Source organism: Oryctolagus cuniculus, chromosome 12 (assembly GCF_964237555.1).
Source record: "Oryctolagus cuniculus chromosome 12, mOryCun1.1, whole genome shotgun sequence".
In the NCBI taxonomy this organism is placed as follows: domain Eukaryota; kingdom Metazoa; phylum Chordata; class Mammalia; order Lagomorpha; family Leporidae; genus Oryctolagus; species Oryctolagus cuniculus.
Genome location: NC_091443.1, coordinates 71,159,649 through 71,184,380, shown reverse-complemented (window position 1 = coordinate 71,184,380; position 24,732 = coordinate 71,159,649). Strand labels below are relative to the sequence as shown.

The following is a 24,732-nucleotide window of genomic DNA, read 5'->3' as shown; positions in this document are numbered from 1 at the left end:
GAATATTTCATGAGAAGCATACGGAATGCCAACAGGACACAAATTCCCAGATGTTAGTGTCTGGTTCTCAGTTGACTTCTTCATAGTTTCATGCCAGAACCGGTTTCCCAGCAAAAATTGTGACACTGCAAATTGGCTTTTGGCCAGTGGGTTCTGTAGTCACACTTCTTATAAGAGGTGCTCCTGGGAGATGAAAATACTGGAAAGAAGTTCTGAGAGGGGAACTGGAGCCTGCAAATTTGAGGTTTACCTCCAGGTAATTTAATCACTATGCGGATGGATGTGCACACACACATACAAACTCACACAGTGTGAACACTTGTCAGTTCGTCCATGTTACTGTCTCTACATGTTTCATTCTATAAGATAAAGGAGGAAAGGAACTGTGTCAGACTCTGAGAAAATTGGGGAAGAGGGCAGGAATCCATACATTGCTATGAATTACAACAAGTGTTGTGCTCGTCAGCATTACATTTTGAACCCCAAGGGCATACAAGACCATGGATGTTAAAGAGTAGGTCAGCCAATACAGAAAAATCGTGAAATAATATTGGGTCCACATTATGACCCATTAGTAGAAATCTACCCATATTTTATAACAATTTTGTTCTCTGTATGAGTCACTAGAGTAGACTCTACCCCCAAATAAGATTCTTTTAGGATCATTCAAATGTTTCAACACATTTGGAAAAGCGAGCCGATAAATACAGAGTGCAAACGGCCTCTGAAATAGTAAGCAGAATAACAAAACAAGATACTTGTGAAACATGCAAGCCTCACTCCGTTACTTGGCTTTGATACCTGAAAGGCGAAGAAAAACAGCTGAACTAGTTCTCTCCTGGGCATGGGTTTGTTTATCCGGCTTTGTATGAGTCAGAGCCAATGGCCCTAGTGGTTTTGAATGACTTGAAACAATTTCCCACAGTTGGGCAGGCTCTGATACGTGCATTTTCTATATCACATGTCTTTGCCATTTGTTACTCAATCAACCCTCAGTTAGCACCAAGAGCTTTCTTCCTGTCCTGAGTAGGGTCAGCAAAAGTGAAGGAGCAGAAGAATAGGAGCAGTTGTTCAGAAGGTTGAGTGAGGGAATCCTGGTGGGAGTGGAAGAGGACAAGAGAGGAAACAGGGATGCCTCACATCTAGCTCCCTCTGGTGGAGCCTGCTTCATAGGAGGAAGATATTTTTGTTTTGCCTTTCAAAGCACATCGGCTTTCTCCTCCCCACCCCCAACCGAAGTACTGAAAAACGCCTGCTGCGTTAGTTTTGAGCAACGAAGGGGCAGGTAACTTTGCAAAACAGGGTCTTGAGAGAGAGCAGAAAGAAATCAGTGAACCCAGGGAACTGAGAGTGAGAGGCTAAGCACGAAGGACCTCGAGGTGGTTGTCAGAATTGATCATCCGGTGAACAGAAAAACAACCAAAAGCCGAGTGTCGCCCACTGCCACAATTGAGCAGAACTCTTGCATCACCTTCCCCGTGTCCAGACCCTAATGAAAAAAGTCTCCACTCCTTTTCTGCCCGCAGGCACTGTGTTTCTGGAATGGGCATGGGCCGAGGAGGCCCGGAGCCACCTGTCAGTGGTGAGATGGATGACAATTCCCTCTCCCCAGAGGCTTGTTACGAGTGTAAGATCAATGGCTACCCCAAACGGGGCAGGAAGCGGAGAAGCACAAATGCAACAGACGCCTCCACTGTTGAGGTAGGTCAGAAGGTGGTTTCTTCTGTGTCTCCTATTGGGGAAAAGCCTTCCAGATTCCTGTGGCTTCCCCCAAGGATGTTTCAAAGTGTGAAAAATCTCCCCAGGGAGAAAATCCAGACATTCTCTGAACTCAAGGCTGCATTTTACAAGATGCTGCGGGGCTTTCTGGAGTTTCTTGCTTCTCTTAGGGAGTGGCCATCCGAAGGTTTTTACATACTTGCTCATTTCCTCTGTCTCGCCAAAAAGCAAGTCCAACACCCACCCAAAGTCTGCTGGAAGGACAAGGTCTGAGATCCAGGACAGCGAGTGGGCAGAACAGCAGAGTGACATAGTGCTCCCTCCACAAGGACGCCAAGTTCTGAAAGCTAGAGGCTGCTCTACTGAAAAGAGCCATGTGGAGTGTGAGGGAACTTGGATTGTAGACAAAAATAACATGGAGCTGGAGCAGCCTGGTTGGCTTTGCCTACGGCTGCTGCAGCCTTTCCGTCAACTCCGAAGTGCACGGATATTCACCCAGACCTCTGGCTGCAGGCCTGTAGAATCCAGCACATGTGGTCCCAGGGAGGCAAGCAGGAAGCCAGGTGAAAAGCATTGAGATCATCCCCATCAGGAAATAAGCTCATGGGTGTGTCCTCAGGAGGGGATGGTTTTGTATCAGTGAACCAAATTGAAAGGGACCGGTTGGTTCGTACGTAGAATCGGTGCTGCAACCCATCTGCAGTGGCTGGGGAATGAGATTAGTCTTTGGAAAGAAAACAATCTGTTAAAGTACTGGGTCTCAAATTTGAGAAACACCTGGGAGGCTTACTAAAGTGGAGCTCTGGGAGACACTCCCCAGGGTTTCTGATTCAGGGGGCCTGGGGTGGGGCGTTGCAATTTGCATTTCTAATAAATTCCCAGGTGATGCTCACTGTGTGGTTCTTGGACCTCCACTTTGAGACCCAGTGCATCCAAATACTCATATAAGTGATTTCAACCTTTCTTCTTGACATCAGTTTAATATTTTAAAATGTTATGAGTATATGCCACTTTAAAAACATTTAAACAGAGTGCTTTGTGAATGTGATTTTTCCTTTTTTGTAATTGTCAATAACTGCTTTTTTTAATTTTTTAAGCAGAACTTTATTAAGTAGAATGGCTACAAATCAAGAACGTTTTATCAGTTTTATCAAGGGCATTTTTCAACAAAGTATACACACAACATGGGCAGAAAGTTGTGTTAGTCTGAGATGGGAGTCACTTACGAGAGGACTAGGTGGCACACTTCATTGTATTTAACACATCGTCTTACGTCTTTCCAGGATCAGTCTGAGACAGAAGCCAATGTGAGTCTTGCAAGCTGGGATGCTGAGAAGACAGCCACCTTTGCTTTCAATATTTCTCATGTCAGCAACAAGGTCCGAATCCTAGAACTCCTTCCAGCGCTTACGACGCTGACGAATCACAACAGATACTTGATTGAATCTGGAAATGAAGATGGCTTCTTTAAAATCAACCAAAAGGAAGGGATCAGCTACCTCCACTTCACAAAGAAGAAGCCAGTGGCTGGAACCTATTCATTACAAATCAGTAGTACTCCACTTTATAAAAAGAAAGAACTCAACCAGCTAGAAGACAAATATGACAAAGACTACCTCAGTGGTGAACTGGGTGATAATCTGAAGATGAAAATTCAGATTTTGCTTCATTAATTCACCATCCAGAGACCAAATAATTAAAATAAAAACAAATATAGATAGGTAAAACTGTTTTCCCCAAATCAGAATCTTCATATCATAGGTACAATCTTTCACCAAGTAAATTTGTATAAATAAGCACTATTCTTGTATTGCAAAATCAAGGTACAGGTGACTACCCTCGCTCAAAACAACCACTTTCTCAGGCTTCTTGTGTGTGTAGCTATGCTACCTTGTCATATGTGTTGATTCTTGAAAACTGGGATATGTATTCTCATTGGGGGTTGGCCATTCATGCTGACATGCCATTCTTCAGCAAGTGTACAGGAATGTGCTTTTAACTGATGGACTATTTTATTTTTTTCAAATTTTTAAACTTTGCTTCTCCAAGTACAAGTACTAGGTTGGCCATTTATAATATCTATTTGGTGCTAGTAAATTGTCAAACTAGATTTATAAATGCACTGTACTATTTACACAACTTAGAAACCAAATTTCAAGTATTCAGTTCAAATACTTCATTCATTCAGTCAACCAAAGTTAGTTCAGTAGCTTATCTCAGTTATGAGTATAATACATTACATGTAAATTAAGTGTGTGTATACTGTAATCGTGCTATTTTTTATCATTGAAACATTTATAAACTAGAATAATAATGCCCTTAATGTGAGGGTTTGTAATGGTGCTTATTAAGACCAAAGACTTGTTAAATGTATACACCAAGTGGTAATGAGATTTCTGTGACGGGCCCACACGTGCATTGGGGTCTGGGAGGACCAGGAAACAGCCTGAGCGGCCAAGGATTACCAGTGCATCCTTCACACGGCATGTGCAATATGTCACTACTCCCGGTCATTCCTGCCAGCAGGGGGTCAATGTCCTAAATGTCACAATAAAACAATCTCTTCTTTTTTTTAGTTTACCCCTTGGCTTGGTGTTCTTGCATGGATTTGGGGTTGGAGGGGCCATTCTGGAGGCTAAATAAAGTCTCCTGAATTGAAATTATCCTGGATCTGTTATGTATGGTTTATAAAGGTGCCAAATGTATAATGCTAGATGAAGATTTAACCTCTCTGAGAAAGTCCCTTGTTTTATTCATTAAAGATAGTAGGGCGCTGATATCATTCACTTGATTTGCAAGTAAGGAATTTAGATTGTATTATCCTTTCTAATACATGACCCAATTAACTCCCACATTTAAATATTTGAAATATCAATTCTGCCATTGCCTTAGAGCACATGAAATTTTTACAAAAGATTTGTCAAGCCCCCTTCTCTAACATGTAGTGTTGGCAAGCTTTAGGTGTTCTGTCTTTCCCAGTAAACATCTGTTTGTCAGTAGTTGTCTAATCACAAAGTAATGATCCCAAATTTAATCCAATTGGATGTTAAAACTCTTAGTTTCTGAATTCATAATTTGAAAACACTGTTTTATTTTAAATACAGTATTGGTTATTTGGCAACTTAACTCATTCGGTTGACAAGAAATAATTTTTGGAATCCCTAAGGGCAATAAGGCACTGTGTGGTAGTAAAAATAAGGTGAAATAAGATTGCTGCATAAAAGGGGGAAGAAAACTAAACAGGACCCAGGAAAGTCCTTTCAAGATCTTTGAAGTGTTAGGCTGAAGAAAGTGGAGTGGGTATATTCCATATTATTCCAGAAGCCAAAACCAGGGTCAGTTGGCATAAGCCTATAGTTGATACCATCCTAATTATTTAGCATCTTGCTGAGAGAATGGATTTCCTTGCAATCTGATGAGCTCCCTTCACAAGCTACAGGAGTTTCAGACTAGGCTTAATGGCAGCCATTGGACAAGAATGCTTTACCTTGCCTAATGAGCCATAAACATTCTGGATGTTTTTTGTGTCTCTTGTTTTGCCATCCAAAAAAAAATTTGCTCATAATAGATGCTCAGTAGAGATGAGTGAAGGACTATTACTGAAGTGATTTGTGCCTTGGGTAGGAGGTCAAAATATGACTCAAAATTTCCTTCTAACCCTGTGCTATGGTTTTGTTATAGAAGTGTATTAAAATTGTTACAGAAGAATATTCAGCATATGGTAAACTGCAGTTTGCATACGGAAAATCTCTTTGATAATTTGACCAGAACTGCATTACATTCAATAATGGATTTTCTTTATAACAAACAACAGAATAAAATGCGGTTGGCACAGAGTGGATCACTTTGATATTGTTAATAGTCTAAGTCTGGATTTTATTTATTCCAGAGCCAACGATTTTGAACAGCATATTTTCCATGTTTCCGACTGTAACAAAACATTTTCCTCATTGTTCCATTGTAAATAGTCCCCTTGTCAAAACTCTTTTTAATCCTGAGATTTAAACCTGTATTTTCAATTGTCTGTGATCTTTAAATCTGACTCTCAATAGTTGAAGAATCTGGTCGTGTAAATCCCTCAGAAGCTTGAAAATGTCTTGTCTCTCCCCAGCCATTTCATGTGCCAATAAGTATTTTGTAAGTAGGGTTGAAATGAACTCAGCTGGCCTTGTGAAATGTTTAAACTTGCACAAACAACTACATTTTTGTTCAACAAATAGTACCTTACTCAGCCAAAACTGCTTTGGACATTGCCATTACAAATACTGTTAAACTTCAGAAATCATGTTTGTAAATTAGATGAGCCAAAATAAAGGACAATTAGGTTGATACAATATTAATATACTTAAAAGTTATATACCTATAAACTTTTAGGGATTTTTAAATCATAGTTAGTTTTACCCACAGAATGTAATTTAATCTGCTTTTAATTATAGTTTTTGGAGATATATAAGAAATGAAATTATTAAGTGGTTTGAGAACATTGTTTTTAAATGTTAGAAGATTGTTACTGATAAACAAAAAAAGTTTCATATATAGCTGAAAGTCATTTGCCCTTTACCAATAAGCAAACTAACTGACTTAATTAAATTTTTGAAACCTAGGATAAGCATGACATTGAGTTAGGAAAGGATTCTGAGTATTGTTCTCACTTTAGAGTTAGAAAGAAGGCGGCTGTGAATTTGATTTTACAGATTCCCATGTGTATCCATGACTGGGTTCATTTACAGGCCTGGGCCTCAATGAAAGGCCCTGACATTCTCACCAATGTCTGCACAAACAAAAGGATCTTCTCCAGCTGACACCCAGCGTGCATTTGGCAAGACCTGGCAGTATCACAAAAGCTGTTATTTTAACTAACTGCTAATGAATCCAAAATGCATTGATTTGGCCAAGTCACAAACCTCTCTTTTAGGGCATAGGCTCTTTTGTATCCCCGATGTAAACCTGATTTATGATAGCCTTCTCAAATGAATTTCAGTTTCATTTTTACTACTGGACAGCAGAAGGTGCATCCTTTTGGAGTGAACTAAGTCAGCAGGAGAGTAAGAGAACTTTCTGGCAAGCTCAACCCTCTGCTCTCTATTCATGGTCAGCTTAGAACCCTGTGGCTATGCCCATTTCAGTGCAGCACCACTGCCTCCACAGTCCCCTTTGCCTCCAGTGGGTTGGCTGGAGTGTCAACCAGAAGGCAGCAGACTCCTAACTACGTGTGGAATCCATAGCTTGGGTTCATAGTTAAGCAAGGCGGAGGTGGAGATGTTTAGCAGGAAGCAGCTGCTCCAGTCAGCACTTCCTGCCTCGCGCCATATTCTACCTGAGGGGTTCTTTGCAGCTGTGCTGGGAGTTGCAGAAATGAGAAGAGATCTGTTTCCTTTTCACCGTAAAGTACTCCCTTGGGGAGAATTAAATCAAACCTAAATGATTAAACTTTTTCTTCTGCTGGAAATAGAGGCACTTGAAAACATCCGGATGATAACCACACATCCCATCGATCCTACCAGACATTGACAGAAAGAGGTCACAGACCTGTATATTGTGTCTACATGGTGAGCTTTGCTCTAGGCGTCCCCAGCAACACTGCTATGGAGAGGCCAGATCTGTCAGCAAAGATTAATGGCACACTGATATATCAGAATCAAAGGGATGACAGGCTGGATTAGGCTTGTGTCTGCGTGTGTGTGTGTGTGTGTGTGTGTGTGTGTTTAACAACATGAAATCAGCTTAATGTGCAGATCAGCCTTTCTGTCTTTGGCCAATCAAGATTCTTCCCCTTCAGGGTATGTACTGTACCTCTCTAGGGCAGTCCTGGGAGCAGGCTCCAGTGACCCAGAGCCTGGCCAGCAGCAAGTTCCACCCGGAGGCCTGCTGCTTTCTGTAGTTCTGTACATTGACCACAGCAGGATGCCCAGCGCCCTTGGCCCAGGAGTCAGTGTGCTTTGGAGCCTCAGGAGATAATGGCTCCTACTCATCTCTACTCATCCATCCACACAGGCCTTGCACCCACAGGGACATGACACAGAAGCCAGTGAACCATTCTTGAAGATGGATGTTCTCCGTCCTGAATTTTCTTTTTTTTTTTTTTTTTTTTTTTTTTTTTTTGAGAACATGAGGTATTTATTTTTTTGTGCCTCAGCTTATTTTTCCAGTTCCACCCATGTCACAGTGACAGCATTTCTTCTTTTTAGAAGATTTACTAGAAAGGCCGAGTAACAAAGAGGAAGAAGGAGGTGGGAAACAGAGAGAGAGAACTTCTATCCACTGATTCATTCCCTAAATGGCTGCAATGGCTGGCCTGGGCCAAGCTGAAAGCAGGATTCAGGATCTCCATCTGGGTCTCCCAACATGGATGGAGGGGCCCTAAGTCTTGGGTCATTTACTGTTGCTTTCCCAGGAGCATTAGCAGGAAGCTAGATCAGAAATGGAGCAGCCAAAACTTGAACTACTTGAACTGCACCTATTTGATATGCTGGCATTGCAGGTGGCAGCTTAACCTGTTACACCACAACACCAGCCACCAGAATTTCTTCCCTTTTAAAGCTGAGTCCATTGGGTATATAAACCACATTTTCTTTAGACACCCATCCTTTAGTGCGCACTTAAGTTGATTGCATTTCTTGGTGATTGTGAAAAGTCCAACAATGAACAAGGGAGCAGAGATTTGTCTTTGACATACTGATTTCAATTAAATACCCATAAGTGGGATAACTGGATCACAAGGCAAGTCTGTTATTCATTTTTTTTTTGAGAAACCTTCATACTGCTGCCCACAATGGCTGTAATAATTTACATTCACACCAACAGTGTGTAAGAGTTCCCATTTCTCCACATCTTCACCAATATTTGTTATATTTTTGTCTTTTTCATTGTAGTCATTCTCATAGGCATTAGGTAATATCTCAGTGTAGTTTCAATATTTAGTGTTGTTAGTCCTTTCTCATGTACCTTAGCCATTCATATTTCTTCTTTTGAGACAGATCTATTTAGGTCCCTTGTACATTTCTTAATTGGATTGTTTGTTTTCTTTCCATAGAGTTGAGTTCCTTACATATTCTGGATATTAACTCCTTGCTAGGGACTGAAAATATTTTCTCCGAATCTGAAGGCAGATCTCTTTTCCACTCTGTTAGTTGTTTTCTGTGTTGTGTTTCACTTTTTTTTTTTTTTTTACCTCTTTTACTTGTATGGACTCTTCTGTTTACATTGGGCTCAGAAAATTCAAGATAATCTCCCTATGCCTAGATCCTTGATTTAAGCACATATGCAAGACTTTTTGCATCCAAGGTAATATACTCACATGGACATATCTGGGGAACCTCTGTTCTAGTATTTTGAATATAAGAGTTTCTGTAAAAGGAGGAAATATTTTATACTACATATACCTTACTGAAAGACAATCATAGTTTTAAAAATTACTAGGCTAACCAAACCAAGGCACTCAGACCTGACTTAACTGAAACATCTGGTTAGGAATCTGCCCCTTGGCAATCCATTGTTTGATCAGATCAGGGCTATATGAGAGAAAACAAAGAAGAAAGAGGGTGATTTTCTGATTGTGTGGCATGTAAGCACCCTAGATAATTCAAGATCTTTTATTTATTTATTTATTTGAGAGGTAGAGTTATGGACAGTGAGAGGGAGAGACAGAGAGAAAGGTCTTCCTTCTGCTGGTTCACTCCCCAAATGGCCACTACGGCCGGCGCTGCGCTGATCTGAAGCCAGGAGCCAGGTGCTTCCTCCTGGTCTCCCATGCAAGTGCAGGGGCCCAAGCACCTGGGTCATCCTCCACTGCCCTCCCGGGCCACAGCAGAGAGCTGGACTGGAAGAGGAGCAACCGGGATTAGAACCCAGCACCCATATGGGATGCTGGTGCCGCAGGTGGAGGATTAACCAAGTGAGCCATGGCGCCGGCCCTGAGTTTTCTTTTTCTCTCAGATTCTTTGATTCTTGGTTTACAGTTCTGGATTTTCCATCAGGTGCAAAGAAAGTTTACTGATTGCTCAGTCCACTCCTGAGGAGATCCTGGCCAAGAATTCTGATACTGTTCAGAGCTTGGTTCCACCCTTCCCAGTTATTTGGCCCAGGGAACCCCTTGATGTGTCTGAGCCCTGTTACTGAGGATAACTGTAACACCTTCCCTGCATCCTCACGCGGGACCATTATCCCCACTCCTTTTCTAAGGCTAACACCCCCACAGAACAGTTCCAAAAGATGAGTGAATGCTGTCCCCTCCGATCACCCCCCTCCATCGTGGGTTTTTGTAATCCTCATCAGCACAAGCTCTGCTGTCTTGCCAAAGATCTCTCACCTTAAAGAACAGACACAAAAAGCCCCTCAGTGTATTCTTGATTCATTGTGCCAAAAAAGAACGAATAAAATGTAATACTTGAAAGCAAAAATAGGATCCCATATATTTGTGATTCAAGATGTTGGCTCCGTACTGTTCTTCCAGCAACCAAGCAGCCACTTGATAGAAGCCACACCTGTCCCAGCCCTTTTCTCCCTTTGCCCCCTTCAGATAAATGCTGATCAGGACCCTTGGGAATCTGACGCCGCCCACATGCGCTACAAGTGGCCCCTGATGGCAATGACTGGGCATTGTCCTGGGGGATCCCTCACCTAGGTCAGCGCCCAGTACACAGTAGGTACTTCATATGTGTTCAAAAGACCAATGGGTGAGGTTGGGGGAAGTAGATTGGAGAAAATTCCTGCAGAAGAGCATCCCATCTCTTCTCTCTGTGTCTTTCCTCCTCTCCTCCACCCCCTTTTATTTTTCTCAACAAATATTTTTGAGCATAGAGAGCGCTAGAGACAAAGATGAATGAAGCCAGGTTCCTAGCTCAGAGAAACTTCAAAGTAAGTGGCAGAGTGGCTCTCTGCCAGTCGTATCCTTAGTGGGGGTATGATAAGACTTTGTAGACTCTTTAAGGGAATAGCAAGGCATATGATGCTCAGCTCACAGACCTAGGAGGAAGGAAGTGAGGCTTGGTTTTGCAGGAAGTTCACCCTGGACACTCGTATGGTCTCATGTCCTTATGAATCACCAGAATTAGACACCATTCCAACTTATTTGCCCCAAGTAATGCTGTGGTGATGTCCACAGATTGTGATGATCATCAATAGTGAGCTCATTTGTGGCATTAGAATCCAAAGTTAATTTTTTTTAATTTATTTTATTTATTTGAAAGACAGAGTTACAGAGAGAGGTAGAGACAGAGAGAGAGGTCTTCCATCTGCTGGTTCACTCCCCAGATGGCCACAATAGCCAGAGCTGAGCTGATCTGAAGCCAGGATCCAGGAGCTTCTTCCTGGTCTCTCACATGGGTGCAGGGGCCCAAGGACTTGGGCCATCTTCTACTGCTATCCCAGGCCACAGCAGAGAGCTGGATCGGAAGAGGAGCAGCAGGGACCAGAACCGGCACCCATGTGGGATCACGGCGCTTCAGGCCAGGGCTTTAACCCGCTGTGCTACAACGCCAGCCCCTCTAAAGTTTAAATGTAACTTACCCTGGGGTGGGTATTTAGCCTAGCAGTTAAGACATTGCTTGGGATGCCTGCATTCCATATTGGAGTACCTGGGTTTGGATCCCAGCTCTACTCCTAACTCCAGCTTCCTACTAATGCACACCCTTGGAGGCAGCAGTGATGACTCAAGTAGTTGGGTCCCTGCCACCTGCTTGGGATATCCAGATAGAATTCCTGGCGCTCAGCTTCAGCCTGGCCCAGACCCAACCATTGTGGGCATTGTGGGAGAGAACCAGGGATATGAGTCCTTTCTCTCTCTCTCTCTCTCTCTCTGCCTGTTGAATACATGAAAACAATGCATTTTTTAAATTATATGAAATATACCCTGAACTCCAATACATAAAACATGGGCAGAGGTGCTTGGGTTAAAACAGAGCTGGGCAGTTCAGGGTCTCTCTACTCAAAGGTTCCAAGATAACTCTTATTAGAAATTATAACCGAAAGGCCCTTCATAATATTGTTGATTCTATAAAATATAAAAGAAAACAATATATAAACTTCAGTATTAATGTTGATAAAGAAACTGTATTAGAAAGTTATAAGATTTTCAGTTTGCTGTTGGGCTGGGGCTGAATGATGGGGTTATAATTAATGGGATGTCAAGAGAACACTAACTCTAATTGCACTCTAACTGAAAACACACACATACAAGCATCCACACTCATGAGAAATAAACTTCATTGCAGTAAACCACTGGTATTTGGAGATCTTTTTGTAACAGCAACTACCATTTACTACCCCAAGACACTTGTTTTAACTACAAAGAATCCACATCAACATCTTTCACCCTTGGCTGCACACGGCACTCCTTATGGAACTTAAACAAAAATCCCCATGTCCAAGCACATGTCAGGCCAGTTAATTCAAAATCCAGGTTTGTGGTACAGACATTACGATTTTTGAAATCTCTCTAGGTGACTTCAATTTGCAGCCATGGTTGAGAGCCACAGCTCTAGACCTTTGAGTGAAAGTCAGGCACATGAGATGGTTTTCTTGGAAAAATCTACCAAGAATTCTGACAAGCATTTCTTCCATTGTGGTCATCACCAGTCCACAGCACATTGTATTATCACACAATAACATGATGTGTGGCTTTTTTTTTTTTGACTCTGAAAACTACATTTTGTCACTGGAGTCTGTGGTGTGGCATCAGCAGAGAACAATCAAGCAGCAGTGAGGCACACTTGCTGTGGTGGTTGCCTGGATTCATTAACCAATTACAACTCACCTCTCATGCTAGCCTTGGGGTAAGAGTGCAGTTCTTGCCTCCATCCTGAGAAGTACCCAGGAGTCAATATCTTCAGTGTGAAATCTGTTCAGAGCAAAATGTTGGGAAGATTTCCTAAAAAATCTATGTTAAAAATATATTCCATTTCACTCAAGTTGTCCCATACCACTCTGTGCATTGTGGGAAATGTTAATTTGTTCTTTTGAAGTGGAGTGATAATAGAAACATCCTTTTTTGCCATCAGTTTCTGTGAGGAATGTACAAGCTACACGATGGGATATGGGGTTACATCACCAACCAGCCCGCTGACCCACTTCCAGCCTCAAGTCTCTGTCTCAAAATGCAGAAATGACAGCATGGTAGAGCGATGTGTTCTATCACCTAAAATCCAAGCTTTTAACATGGCTCCCAAGAATTTTTCCGATTCAATAAACCACAAAAGTCCAAGACAAAACAAGAACCACAGAAAAATGATTATTGTTGCCAATATGAGAGTCAGAAAAAGAATTTTAAATGTTGAATAGAAAAGCTCAATTGCATTCCTGTGTACTTCATGAGTGAAGGAGTAACACTATGCAATTATAGACAATAGAAGAGATGTGAAATGAAAATTGTTCTGCGTTTCAGTGTCGTGTTACAGTCAATAAATGTAATGAATTTCCTATTTTGAATATGAAGCGATCCATTTTAATTTCTTCCTGTCCATAATAAATAAATGATAAATAGTAAGTGTTTAAAGACTATCTACTTGAAAGGCACCAAATTATTAGCCTGCCTGGAGCAGCCATGTGCCGGTCTAGCCTGCATGAAAGTCTCTTCAATGCGCACACACATCAGCTGTAAAAATGCAGATTTTTGAGTCTGAAGAGCTAGGGTAGGGCCTGAGGTTCTGCATTTCTTTTTTTTTTCCTAGAAGCCTTTTATTTAAGGAATACAAAGTTCACGCATTTCACAAAGTCAACTTTAGGAACATAGTGATTCTTCCCACTGTACTTGCCCTCCCACTCACATTCCCAGTCTTCTTCCTCCTCCCTCTCCTATTCCCATTCTTATTTCAATGGACTTTATACACATATGATTCACTCTATACTAAGTAGAGAATTCAACAAATAGTATGGAAAAAAAGAAAATTGTTCCTCAAAAAGTCGAGACAAGAGCTGTTCACAGTCATTGCATCTCAAAGTATCAATTTCAATTCTACAGATTATCTTTTAGGTGCTGTGTTAATTATCATGGATCAGGAGAACATATGGTATGCAATTGTGTGTTTCTAACAAACACCCCTATGGTGCTCAAGCTACTCTAACAAACCTTGGTTTACAAAAACAGGCCCACAGTTTGTAATTTGCAGTTTGAATTTTTAAAAAATTGCTTTAAATTATCATTTGTCATGGCTCTGGGGTTGTTTGAAGTACCCTGAAAGAGCGCCTCAAGGGCCCTGCCCTATCTGTTCTTCATCCTGGGCACAGCCACAGACCACACTGAGAGTGGTTACTGACGCCCTGGTGGACTGGCTTTGCGGTTTCTGTTCTGTGACTAATTCACACTTCACTTTAGACCTGTCAGTTATGCCTCCCAGCCTGCGTCCACTCAGCTTCACCAGTTTTCATCTCACATAAAACGTGTTCAAAGGAGGTGGGCATTTAGCCTAGCAATTAAGATGTGCTGGTTAGGATGCCCACATCCCATGTAGCAGTGCCTGGATTTGATACTCGCCTCTGGCTCCTACCTCTAGCTTCCTCGTAATGAAGATGCTGGGAGACAGCTGTAGTGGTTCAAGTGGTTGGATTCCTGGCCCTCACATGGAAGGCCTGAATTGAGTTCCTGGATCCCAGTTTTGTCCTGGCCCAGCCTCACCAGTTGCAGGCATTTGGGGAGTGAACGAACAGATGGGAGCTCTTTCACTTTGTCTCTGGCCTCTCTGCCTCTCAGAAAAATATGCATTCAAAGACCCCCAAATTTCAATAAATTACTGAAATGTCTATTAATTGTAAATATGTGACTTTCAAAATTTAAGCTCCCTGTAAATGAAACTGCTTCAGAGAAACAATGTTCAAAAGCTTGACTACAAATGTTGATGTTGTATTTGCTGATGGTGAGTGTGAGTGTGTACTATGTGTACTGTGTATACATCCCCCTTTTAAAATGCAGTTCTTACTTTAAATGGGCCCACATGCAAACAACTTTGGCTTCTTATTCATTGGGTATGTATTGTCTATCTACAATCAACAGGACACATGTTGGTATTCCTTTCCTTCCCTTTGAAAGATTCTGTCAGAGGATGTAAGGAAATATATTAATATGCAAAAAGCATGTCAAAACTCAGAGACATAAAAGGAGCTTCAACTGTCTCTTCAATAATGCAGGACAGGATCTGATTTCTTTCTGAGATTAACTCAACTGTGTTGGCTTAAGATAACCTCAGAAAATCCATCATTCCTTCCTTCTTATTCTTTAAATATGTGTTTTCTTTTTAAAAACACATTGACACAATTTCCCAAATCTCCACATACCAATCTGATGATATGGTTGATCCTCATCAACTTGATATTTTATCCTGGGCAGGAGTGCTGAGCAACATCTTCCAACTCAGAGATTGCATCACACAGCTCATGTCTGTAGCTCATTTACTAAAATATCAAACAAGGCCACCTCCGGCATAGTTTTCTCACCATGTACTTCCAAAGAGCTCAATCATCAGCCCCCTTCCTCCCCTATCTGGCCTCTGTTGCATTTGTCACAAACCACAAAAGTACTTTTATCCAAATAGATACACCCATTTACTCACACACCAAGTAGCAAATATGCACAAAAATACACTTGAAAAGGGTGGATCGGTGGGAAACCCAGGGCAGAATCAGACCAGTGGGAGAGAGCTGTAAGTGGAAGAGAGTAAAGGGGATGCTATGAAGAAGTAGTACAAGAAGTTCATTTTGCTGTGTATTTTTAAAGATTTATTTATTTTATTATTTGAAATACAGAGGTACAGAAAGAGGGAGGGAGAGAAGGAATAAGGTAGAGAAAGAGAGAGAGAGGCCTCCCATATGCTGATTCCCTCCCTAAATGGCCATAACAACCAAGGCTAGGCCAAGCCAAAACCAGGAGCTAGGAGCCAGGAGCCAGAGCTTCCTCTGAGCTTCTCATGTGAGTGGCAAGGGCCCAGTGCTTGGGCCATCTTCTGCTGTTTTCCCAGGCCATTATCAGAGACTTGGATCAGAAGTGGAACCCAGGACACAAACCAGTGTTTGTATGGGATGCCAATGTCACAGGCAGTGGCTTAACCTGCTACCGCAACACCAGTCCCTTGGTGGTGTTTTGAACAAAGGTGGGTTTTTGCTTCTTAGTATTTATGGAGAGCTTCTGTGTGCTTTGCACATTAGTCTTTGTGACGCACACAGTCTACAACATTCAGCTGTGACTTAAGGAATTTATAACCTGGCGGCAAGATTAACACACATGATGTCTCTGTGTGGGAGTGCATGCACATGTACACACACATATATACACAAAGTTATTTAAAAAAATGGACTTTACAATGTCCCAATCACTTCAGAAATATCTTACTTGCTCCTCACAACTATCCAGCAGACTTGGATACTGTTGATCCATTGATTCATGGCCAAGAAGGGCAAGTAATATTCCCAACGTCACACAGCTAACAAGAGGCAGCTATGGGATTCAATCCTACAATTGATCAGTTTGAGTCAGGGAAAATCTCAATGGTTTAAACTAGTGGAAGTCCATTTCTGGCCCAGAGGCCTGTGCAGTTGTTCTTAATTGGCTGGAATTTTCTGGCAGGTTATCCTCCACATAGGGATTCCAGAGTGCCAGCCCCTTTCATCTTGAAGCTCTGCAATTTCTGACATGTGGAATCCACATTCATCCAAGAGGAAGAGTGAGTGAGGGTGGCACATTAGATACTCTAGCGACCTCTACGCAGAAGTGATAGAAATCACTATTTCATTGTCTATAATCACCTACATGACCCCAGTAAGACACAAAGGGCTTGAGAAGTGGAACAGCTGAGTACCCATGTCCAGAGACAACGAGATCTGATGGAAGGAGGGCAAACAGCCTAGTTCTGTCACAAGTTCCAAAACCACTAAACCTCACTGCTTCTGAACCATTTAAGAGGAAGAACTAAATTACGTGCTGCTAAATTGCACCTCTTGAAAAAAGTTAAGAGGAGTGGGAGCTCCTAGGTTTGGAGCAGAAAGAAGGGAACCTGAGTCGGGTGCTGAAAAGTGGGTATAAGGGAGACATTTCTGACTGAGAAGAACATTCAGACTTGGGAAGACAATGATGTACTCATGGTCATGCTATGAGGTCTATTTATGGGGCAGAAAAATGGAATTCTAAGTGTTTTGTGGACAAGAATGGACTTTCAAAAAATGTGCTGAGAGACGAATAATCAATCCAAGTTCTTTCAGTTTCATTCTGTCTACTATTGGGCATTTCATTACCTAAAAGGAGTTGCAAATTCCTTGAATAGGGCCACATATATATCTTTTCCACAAAAGGAGTCCTATGATTTGGTATACAGTTATATAGTGCAGAGATGTGGGTGGGAGCGCCTCTGCAGCTGTGTTGGGCTTGTAGTCGGGAGAATAGCCAAGTGAGGGCACAGGGTAAGCATTAGGTCGGCTGACCAGGATGACCTCTAAAGGGAGTCGCATCATGAGACTGTGTCCAGGAGAGGCTAGAATTCCAGTCTAGAGTGATTTAAAATAAAATGGATTGCTTTGGCCGGCCGTGGCTCACTAGGCTAATCCTCTACCTGCAGCGCCGGCACACCCGGTTCTAGTCCCGGTCGGGGCGCCGGCGCCGGATTCTGTCCCGGTTGCCCCTCTTCCAGGCCAGCTCTCTGCTGTGGCCAGGGAGTGCAGTGGAGGATGGCCCAAGTGCTTGGGCCCTGCACCCACATGGGAGACCAGGCAAAGCACCTGGCTACTAGCTTCAGATCAGCGCGGTGCTCCGGCCGCAGCGGCCATTAGGGGGTGAACCAACGGAAGGAAGACCTTTCTCTTTCTCTCTCTCTCTCACCGTCCACTCTACCTGTCAAAAAAATGGATTGCTTTAGGAATATTAGGAATAATAACCCAACAGAAGTATGCTGGATGTTTCTGGGAAGCCAAGAGACAGATGTGATGGGAAAAGTCAGGAAATCATCGACTTTCCCTTGTGTGTGTGTGTGTGTGTGTGTGTGTGTGTGTGTAGGGGTGGGGGCAGGCTCATTTAAAATCTGTTGGCCAATGCCCATCTATTCCAATGGGTGTTCAGGCATAAAGGCAGGGGTTGTACCTGTAGCAATCGTTTGCTGAAAGAAGGCAATCCTGCAGGAGTCCACGCAGGAGGGCCTCAAGCAAAGTGGAAGCTTAGGGACTGGAAGGGAGGGACGCATGTGTGAAGAGGTCCTGTCCCTGCCCTGGGGAAAACATCACTGCTCCCTGGTGGCAGTTTCTCTGCTAGTCCCCTAGACAGGAACTAAGGAGAAGCGATTGTGATGGAGACTCCAGAAGACCAGAAGTAAAAGGTCATGCAAAGGACCTTTTTTTTTTTTTTTTTTTTTAACTTTTATTTAATGCATATAAATTTCCAAAGTACGACTTATGGATTACAATGGCTTTCCCCCCATACCGTCCCTCCCACCCACAACCCTCCCCTTTCCCACTCCCTCTCCCCTTCCATTCACATCAAGATTCATTTTCGATTATCTTAATATACAGAAGATCAGCTTAGTATACATTAAGTAAGGATTTCAGCAGTTTGCTCCCACACAGAAACATAAAGTGAAAAATAATAGATGATTTTTTAAAATGATGATGAAATCAGAGCAGACCTATTGTCATGTTTAATCCCAGTGAGAGTCAAGTTGGGAATTGATAATTTCTTTTTTTTTTTTTTTTTTTTTTTTTTTTTTTTTTTACAGAGGATCCGTTTAGTATGCATTAAGTAAGGATTTCAACAGTTTGCACCCCCATAGAAACACAAAGTGAAATATATTGTTTGAGTACTCGTTATAGCATTAAATCTCAATGTACAGCACATTAAGGATAGAGATCCTACATGAGGAGTAAGTGCACAGTGACTCCTGTTGTTGACTTTACCAATTGACACTCCTGTCTATGGCATCAGTAATCTCCCTATGCTCCAGTCATGAGTTTCCAAGGCTATGGAAGCCCTCTGAGTTCTCCAATTCTTATCTTGTTTAGACAAGCTCATAGTCAAAGTGGAGGTTCTCTCCTCCCTTCAGAGAAAGGTACCTCCTTCTTTGATGGCCTGTTCTTTCCACTGGGATCTCACTCGCAGAGATCTTTTGCCAGAGTGTCTTGGCTTTCCATGCCTGAAATACTCTCATGAGCTTTTCAGCCAGCTCCGAATGCCTTTAGGGCTGATTGACCTTTTTAATGCCAAAGTAAGGTGAAGCCAGTGGGGGGCTGCAGCGTAAGGCATTCTGGGGTAGAGTGGCCACATTAGCCACTGCTGTTCGCAAGCCTTGCATTCCTTATTCTTGGCGTGAACTTCTCTGAATCTCAGCATAGAAACAACTCACCCAAATTCACCATGGGACTGGCTTCTCTTGTTTGTTTTCATGACAAAAGGTGGATGATGAATCCAGCAAGCGGCTGAGACTTTCTGTGTCTCACTTGCCACATTTGTAAAAGATGGTTGATACTACTTGGCCCAAAAGCTACCTGGGGGGACCTCCCTCATCTGCCACTCCCATCTCCCTCCTCTGCACCTACCCTGGTGGTCCCAGCTCTCAGATTCTCTCAGATTTAATGTCTGTAGGGATACAGAGAGGCTCTTGGCAAGTATACAGAGCCCAAAGCTTGCAAACTGCAGTGGCTAATGTGGCAGGTGGCTTTACCACAACCTGACTTAAGGGATCCACATGAACCCCCTTGAGAGAAATGATCAGGATCCTCGTGCCAAAGTTCTAAAAGTCCTGCAGCTAAATCCCAGGCCCCAGTTTTGGACAGCTAGGAAGAATGTTCTGATTTGCAAAGTTCTTTCATATGGGCCTGTTATCCCCAAGACAGAGGGTAATAAACAACCCTGATGAGCCCATGACCTGGCTACTCTGTGTTCCAAGGGAGGGGAGGCCTTCCCGACCATGAGACGCACCCCCACGCCCTCTTTCCTCCCTTTCTCACAGCCTTCCACCCCGCAGGGAGAGCAGGAGGAGATGAGCTAGTGCTCTAGGCTCCCAATCTGGGCGAGCTCTGGGCCATGCCCTCCGCCTCCCAGGCGCAGCCGGCTAAGAGGAAGGATGCTGCTGCTGGCTGGACTTGTATCTGGAACCAGAGGGTCTCAGGGGAAGAGCCCCACAAATTGGGTCAGACTTCCGGATGGGAGATTCCTCGGAGGAACTGGGTGTGTGTCAGCTGCTAAATGATTCCACTCTCTTCTCCTAGTTCCTAAGACACCGCCCTCCCCTTGGGGAACTCCAGTTGCCAAAGAGCACTGCTCTGTCCTCTGGCCACTGTGGCACGCGTGCTTAATAATAATAATAATAAGCACCATTTACGGAGCCCTTAAGACGGGCCAGGCAGCCAGCTAACCACTTCACAAATGTAACTGATTCACTAGCTTGGGATAAAAAATATAGTCACATTCTCTCAAATGTGCACATTAAATGCCTCAGCTCCTGCGTTATGTCTATGTGAGGGCTCCAAGACCTCAGGAGGTCTCCTTCAGTCCAAAGGGTTAGTCCAGATAAGTATCACATTAAGACGTGAAAGCCCAAATCTGGCTTGCTCTACCAAGGGACCTCATTCTTTCTGGCTGCAGTGGCCAAGGCACGTGGTCACTGTTGGAGATTCTACCAAATCCCCCATTGTATCACATCCCTTCAATGAAACTGATAACCTGGCACCCAAGACAGCTCCTGTCCATTCTAGGGGCCATACCCCTTCAAACAGGCTTTTACAGTAATGGAAACTTGGCCAAAGTTACCATGGACGTCAGAACATGCACCTGGTCTACTTGCCTGTCTTCTATGTTACCTCAACTCAGGGACCCTTAATTGTCAAACATCAAGTGCCAGTCACAGTCCTCCTCTTTATTCACAGTGTACTGAGTTTACACACAAAGTCATCTTTTCTGGGTCATCCAACTACCATACTTTCAACTGGGCTATACATCTCATCCCCAAAGTGGCAAAGAAAGGACCACTTCTCCATGACAGCAATTTTATTCCCTGTCTGAGGATGGCTGGGGTCTTTTTCAGGGAATCCTCAAACCCTATTATTTGTTTGTAATCTTTGAACTCTCTCACTCCTTTGCATTATTAACTCCATTTCACAAATGAAGAAGTATGTGGAGTGATTTTAAGGGACATGCTCAATACACAATAGACTGGGATTCAGACCTACATCCTGAACACTCCACAGCACTGATCCATCTTGTGAAGTGCTCTTCATACAGACATCCATCTGAGTTGAAGTTAAAGGAAAAGGTTACTAAGGCACATAAATATATATTCCCTGTAGAGCCAATGAATTTGGGGGAAACAGGGAAAAATCAGGTAGAGGTGGCAAAGCTGAAAGCCCTTATCTGAACTCCACTGGAGGAGATGAATGCCTGAGTCATTGGTGAGTAGTCAGAACATGTCATACCACACGTAGGGTGTGGCAGTTTAGTATTTGGACCAGGGCCTGACCTGGCTCTCTTCCTAGGTGCCTTGGTTAAGAAGACCAGGAGGGTAAATGTGAAGAGAACCCAGAGGCGAGTGTGCCAGCTATGAGCCTCTGTCCACTCTTGGGCTGTTTTTGGCTTCAAGTCCAGCACTGGCCTCCCTGGCCATAATTACCTCTTCACTGGGCCTGATGCTTTTTGGGCAGAAACCCATGAGAAGAATGGCTTTTTCTGGTCTCAACTGAATGTCACTCAGACAGATGAACTTGACTTTTCCAGTTCTACCCCTGATTCTACCCCTTCTGTCTCAATAAAGGCCCACCACAGTGAAACACTATCTGCTCCAAACAAGAAGTTCAAATGGAAAATATTTGTTCAGAAGTAAGATTTGAGTCTTAGTCAAGAGCCAAGCAACTGATGGAGAAATCAGAGAGCTGTGGCTATGGGCACAGAGAAGAGAAGGAACAGGTGGTGCTAAGAGAGACCCCTATTCTGGGGTGAGAGGTGGAGGAATGTTAACAGGAAGTAAGCGGCGAGCCAGCAAGCCAAAGCAAATATGGGATCCAAAACTGCCCAAGTGGCCTGTCCGTAAGGAACACTGCCAAGACAGAAAACAGCAGGGAGGAGGAGGAGCATGGAGTATTCATGGCTCTTTGCTTAGCAGCCAACAACTGGGGGAAGTGGTGTTGGTGACACATTATGGGCTTTACTTCTTGAATAATGCAAGGTAATTTGAGTTTCCACCCTCTACATCACCTGCACCCAGCCTCTCCCCAGCCCTGATTTCATGAATTCCTGCAGTCTTCGTGAGTATTATCCCCATTGCCTTTGCCCTAAGCTTCTACTTTCTAGTGTGAGCATCGCATTGACCCAGATGTAAAACATAAGAATCCCCTTCCATTTCTGCATACCTCTGCCTGCCTCACTTTCAAAGTAGACTTTAAAGGATTTAGACCTGAAGAAAGATGGAAGAGAGGATTCATCATGAAGTTGTAAAGCAGTTGCATAGTTGACAATGTTTTGTTCTTATTGTAACTGCTTGCCTTTGGGCCTTTTCAAGGAGTCAACACTTTGCTACCTCAAGTGCCTAAATTGATATTTCTTCGTGCCAGCTAGTTGATTACGATAATTGTGATAATTATAGCTAGCATTTATTGAGAATTTACTACATGCCAGGCACTCCGAAGAAACATATACAAGTAATTTACTTAATCCTCACAACTATTGCCATTTTCTAGACTCGGAAACTCTACTAAGAGTGTGGGTGGTAAAGTTACTTCTCCAAGGGTACATGGCTAATAAATAAGGGGAATGAGACTTGAACCCAAGCAGTCTGACTCTGGTCCTTCACTCACCACCTGGACTTGCGTGGAACCCCCAGAAAGACCCAAACGTCGTGGGAGAGATGAACAGCTCCAGGGGTAACTGGACCATCAGTGTAAGAAACCGAAGAGTGGCAACGAGACGAGAAGGCCTGGTGGATTAATAGGTCAACAGAAACAAGATGCTGAGAGACAATGATCTGTATCACCAACAGGGCCACTTTAACTGTGGAGTCACAGCCTGTGAGCTGGACCAGAGCAAAGCCCAGAAAATAAATGCAGCTCCAGTGGACAGAAAGGTAACCCTAGCCTAGACCTCAAGAATGGGATATGGATTTCTTGAAAACCTGGGCTGGAGATTCTGTCTCTGCTCTATGTTGCAGAGTAAAGGAGCTTCTTGGCTATTTGCCACTTTTGATGACAATAATGTGACATAAGGTGGAAAAGGCAGCAAAAGATACGTCCTTCTCAAGAGTCTAAAGGTTTCTAAGTGTCTTTTGCTGTCTTGATCTTTAATTTTTTTCTAGAGGCATTTTTTTCCTAATTGCATAAATGATTGTAAAAAAAAAATACAGATAAGTTTAGGAGTCGACATTGTGGCATAGTGGGTTAAGCTGCTGCCTTCAGTGCCAACATCCCACATGGGTACTTGTTCAAATCCTGGCTGCTTCACTTCCAATTCAGCTACTAATGTGCCTGGGAAAGTAGCAGAAGATGGCCCAAGTGTTTGGGCCCCTGCACCCATATGGGAGACCCAGAAGAATCTCGTAGCTCCTGACTTTGGATTGGCCCAGCACCAGCTGTTGAGGCCATTTGGGGAGTGACCAGAGCATGAAAACCTCTCTCTGTCTCTCCCTCTCTCTCTGAAGCTCTGCCTTTCAAGTAATAATAATTCTAAAAAAAAAAAACACAGCTATGTATGAAGAATAAGACCATTCACTCAGGGATCAACTTGATATTCTATTATACTAGACTTGTACATATTTGGAAACTTGTTTTATAATAAAGATTGCATTGTGGATCAATGAGAGAAAATGAATTTTTAAATAAGTGGTGATAGGGCAACTGGATACCAAGTGGCAAAAGAAATGTAATCTTCTTTTGGAAGAGCTCTATTTCCTCTCATTATCATAAAAAGACTATCATAAAAAGATCTATTTCCAAAATCTAAGCTACACAGCCCATTGGAAACACACAGGAGAGTATCTTCCTTACCTTGAATGGGGATGATTTCCTATTAGGTCCCAAAAAGCATTAACCATAAGGGAAAATACTGATAAATTCAAATACTTCAAAATTAGAAACTGTTGGTTGAGGCAGGCATTTAGCTTAGTGGTAGACGCTGGTTAAGACACACACATCGCATATCAGAGCTCCTGGGTTCACTACATAGTTCTGACTCCTGACTCCAGCTTCTTGTTGATGCATATCCTGGGAGACAGCAGGGCATGGCTCAAATAATTGTGTTTCTGCCACCCTTGGGAGACCTGGATTTGACTTGGGCTAGCCCCAACCATCACAGGCATTTGGGGAGTGAACCAGGAGATGGGGGCACTCTTCTCTGTGTATCTGTCTCTCTCTGTCTCTGTACCTCTGCCTCTCAGATATATAAAGAAACAAATTTTTGAAGAGAAACTTGTATTCATCTAAAGACAGAAAAGAAAAAAAGCAAAAGGAGAAGCCACCAGTCAGAGAAGACATTACCACACATTCTTTATATATTCTGGTTACTAGTCCTTTGCTAGTCATATGGACCAGTAACCAGAGTATATAAAGAACTTCTATGAATCAAGAGAAATGAAGGGGCCAGCGCTGTGGTGCAGCAGGCTAAAGCCCTGGCCTGAAGCGCCAGCATCCCATATGGGTGCTGGTTCTAGCCCTAGATGCTCCTCTTCTGATCCAGCTCTCTGCTGTGCCCTGGGAAAGCAGTAGAAGATGGCCCAAGTTCTTGGGCCCCTGCACCCGTGTGGGAGACCCGGAAGAAGCTCCTGGCTCCTGGCTTCAGATCAGCTCAGCTCTGGCCGTTGGGGCTATATGGGGAGTGAACCAGCGGATGGAAGACCTCTCTCTCTCTCTGTCTCTACCTCTTTCTGTAACTCTTTCAAATAAATAAAATAAATATCAAAAAAATAGAAATGAAAACCTAGGTCCACACAGACTTGTATGTGATTGTTCATAGTAGCATTGATCGTGATAGCCAAAAGGTGTCAACACCTCAAATGTTCAACTGACGAATGGATAAATAAAATGTAATATATCCATATAATGGGACTTTTTTAACAATAAAAAGAGATACAT

The 24,732-nt window shown here is 43.0% G+C and overlaps 1 protein-coding gene across 1 annotated transcript in view; it reads left to right on the top strand.

Annotated features, from left to right (window-relative positions):
- FBN1 (fibrillin 1) overlaps positions 1-4,299 on the top strand; it is a 259,234-nt gene extending 254,935 nt beyond the window's left edge. The window contains exons 65-66 of the mRNA XM_051822402.2: positions 1,527-1,701; positions 3,003-4,299. Coding sequence (XP_051678362.1) covers positions 1,527-1,701; positions 3,003-3,392 — 565 coding nt within the window. The 3' untranslated portion in view covers positions 3,393-4,299. The remainder of the gene's footprint in view (positions 1-1,526; positions 1,702-3,002) is intronic.
- Positions 4,300-24,732: the final 20,433 nt, after the last annotated feature.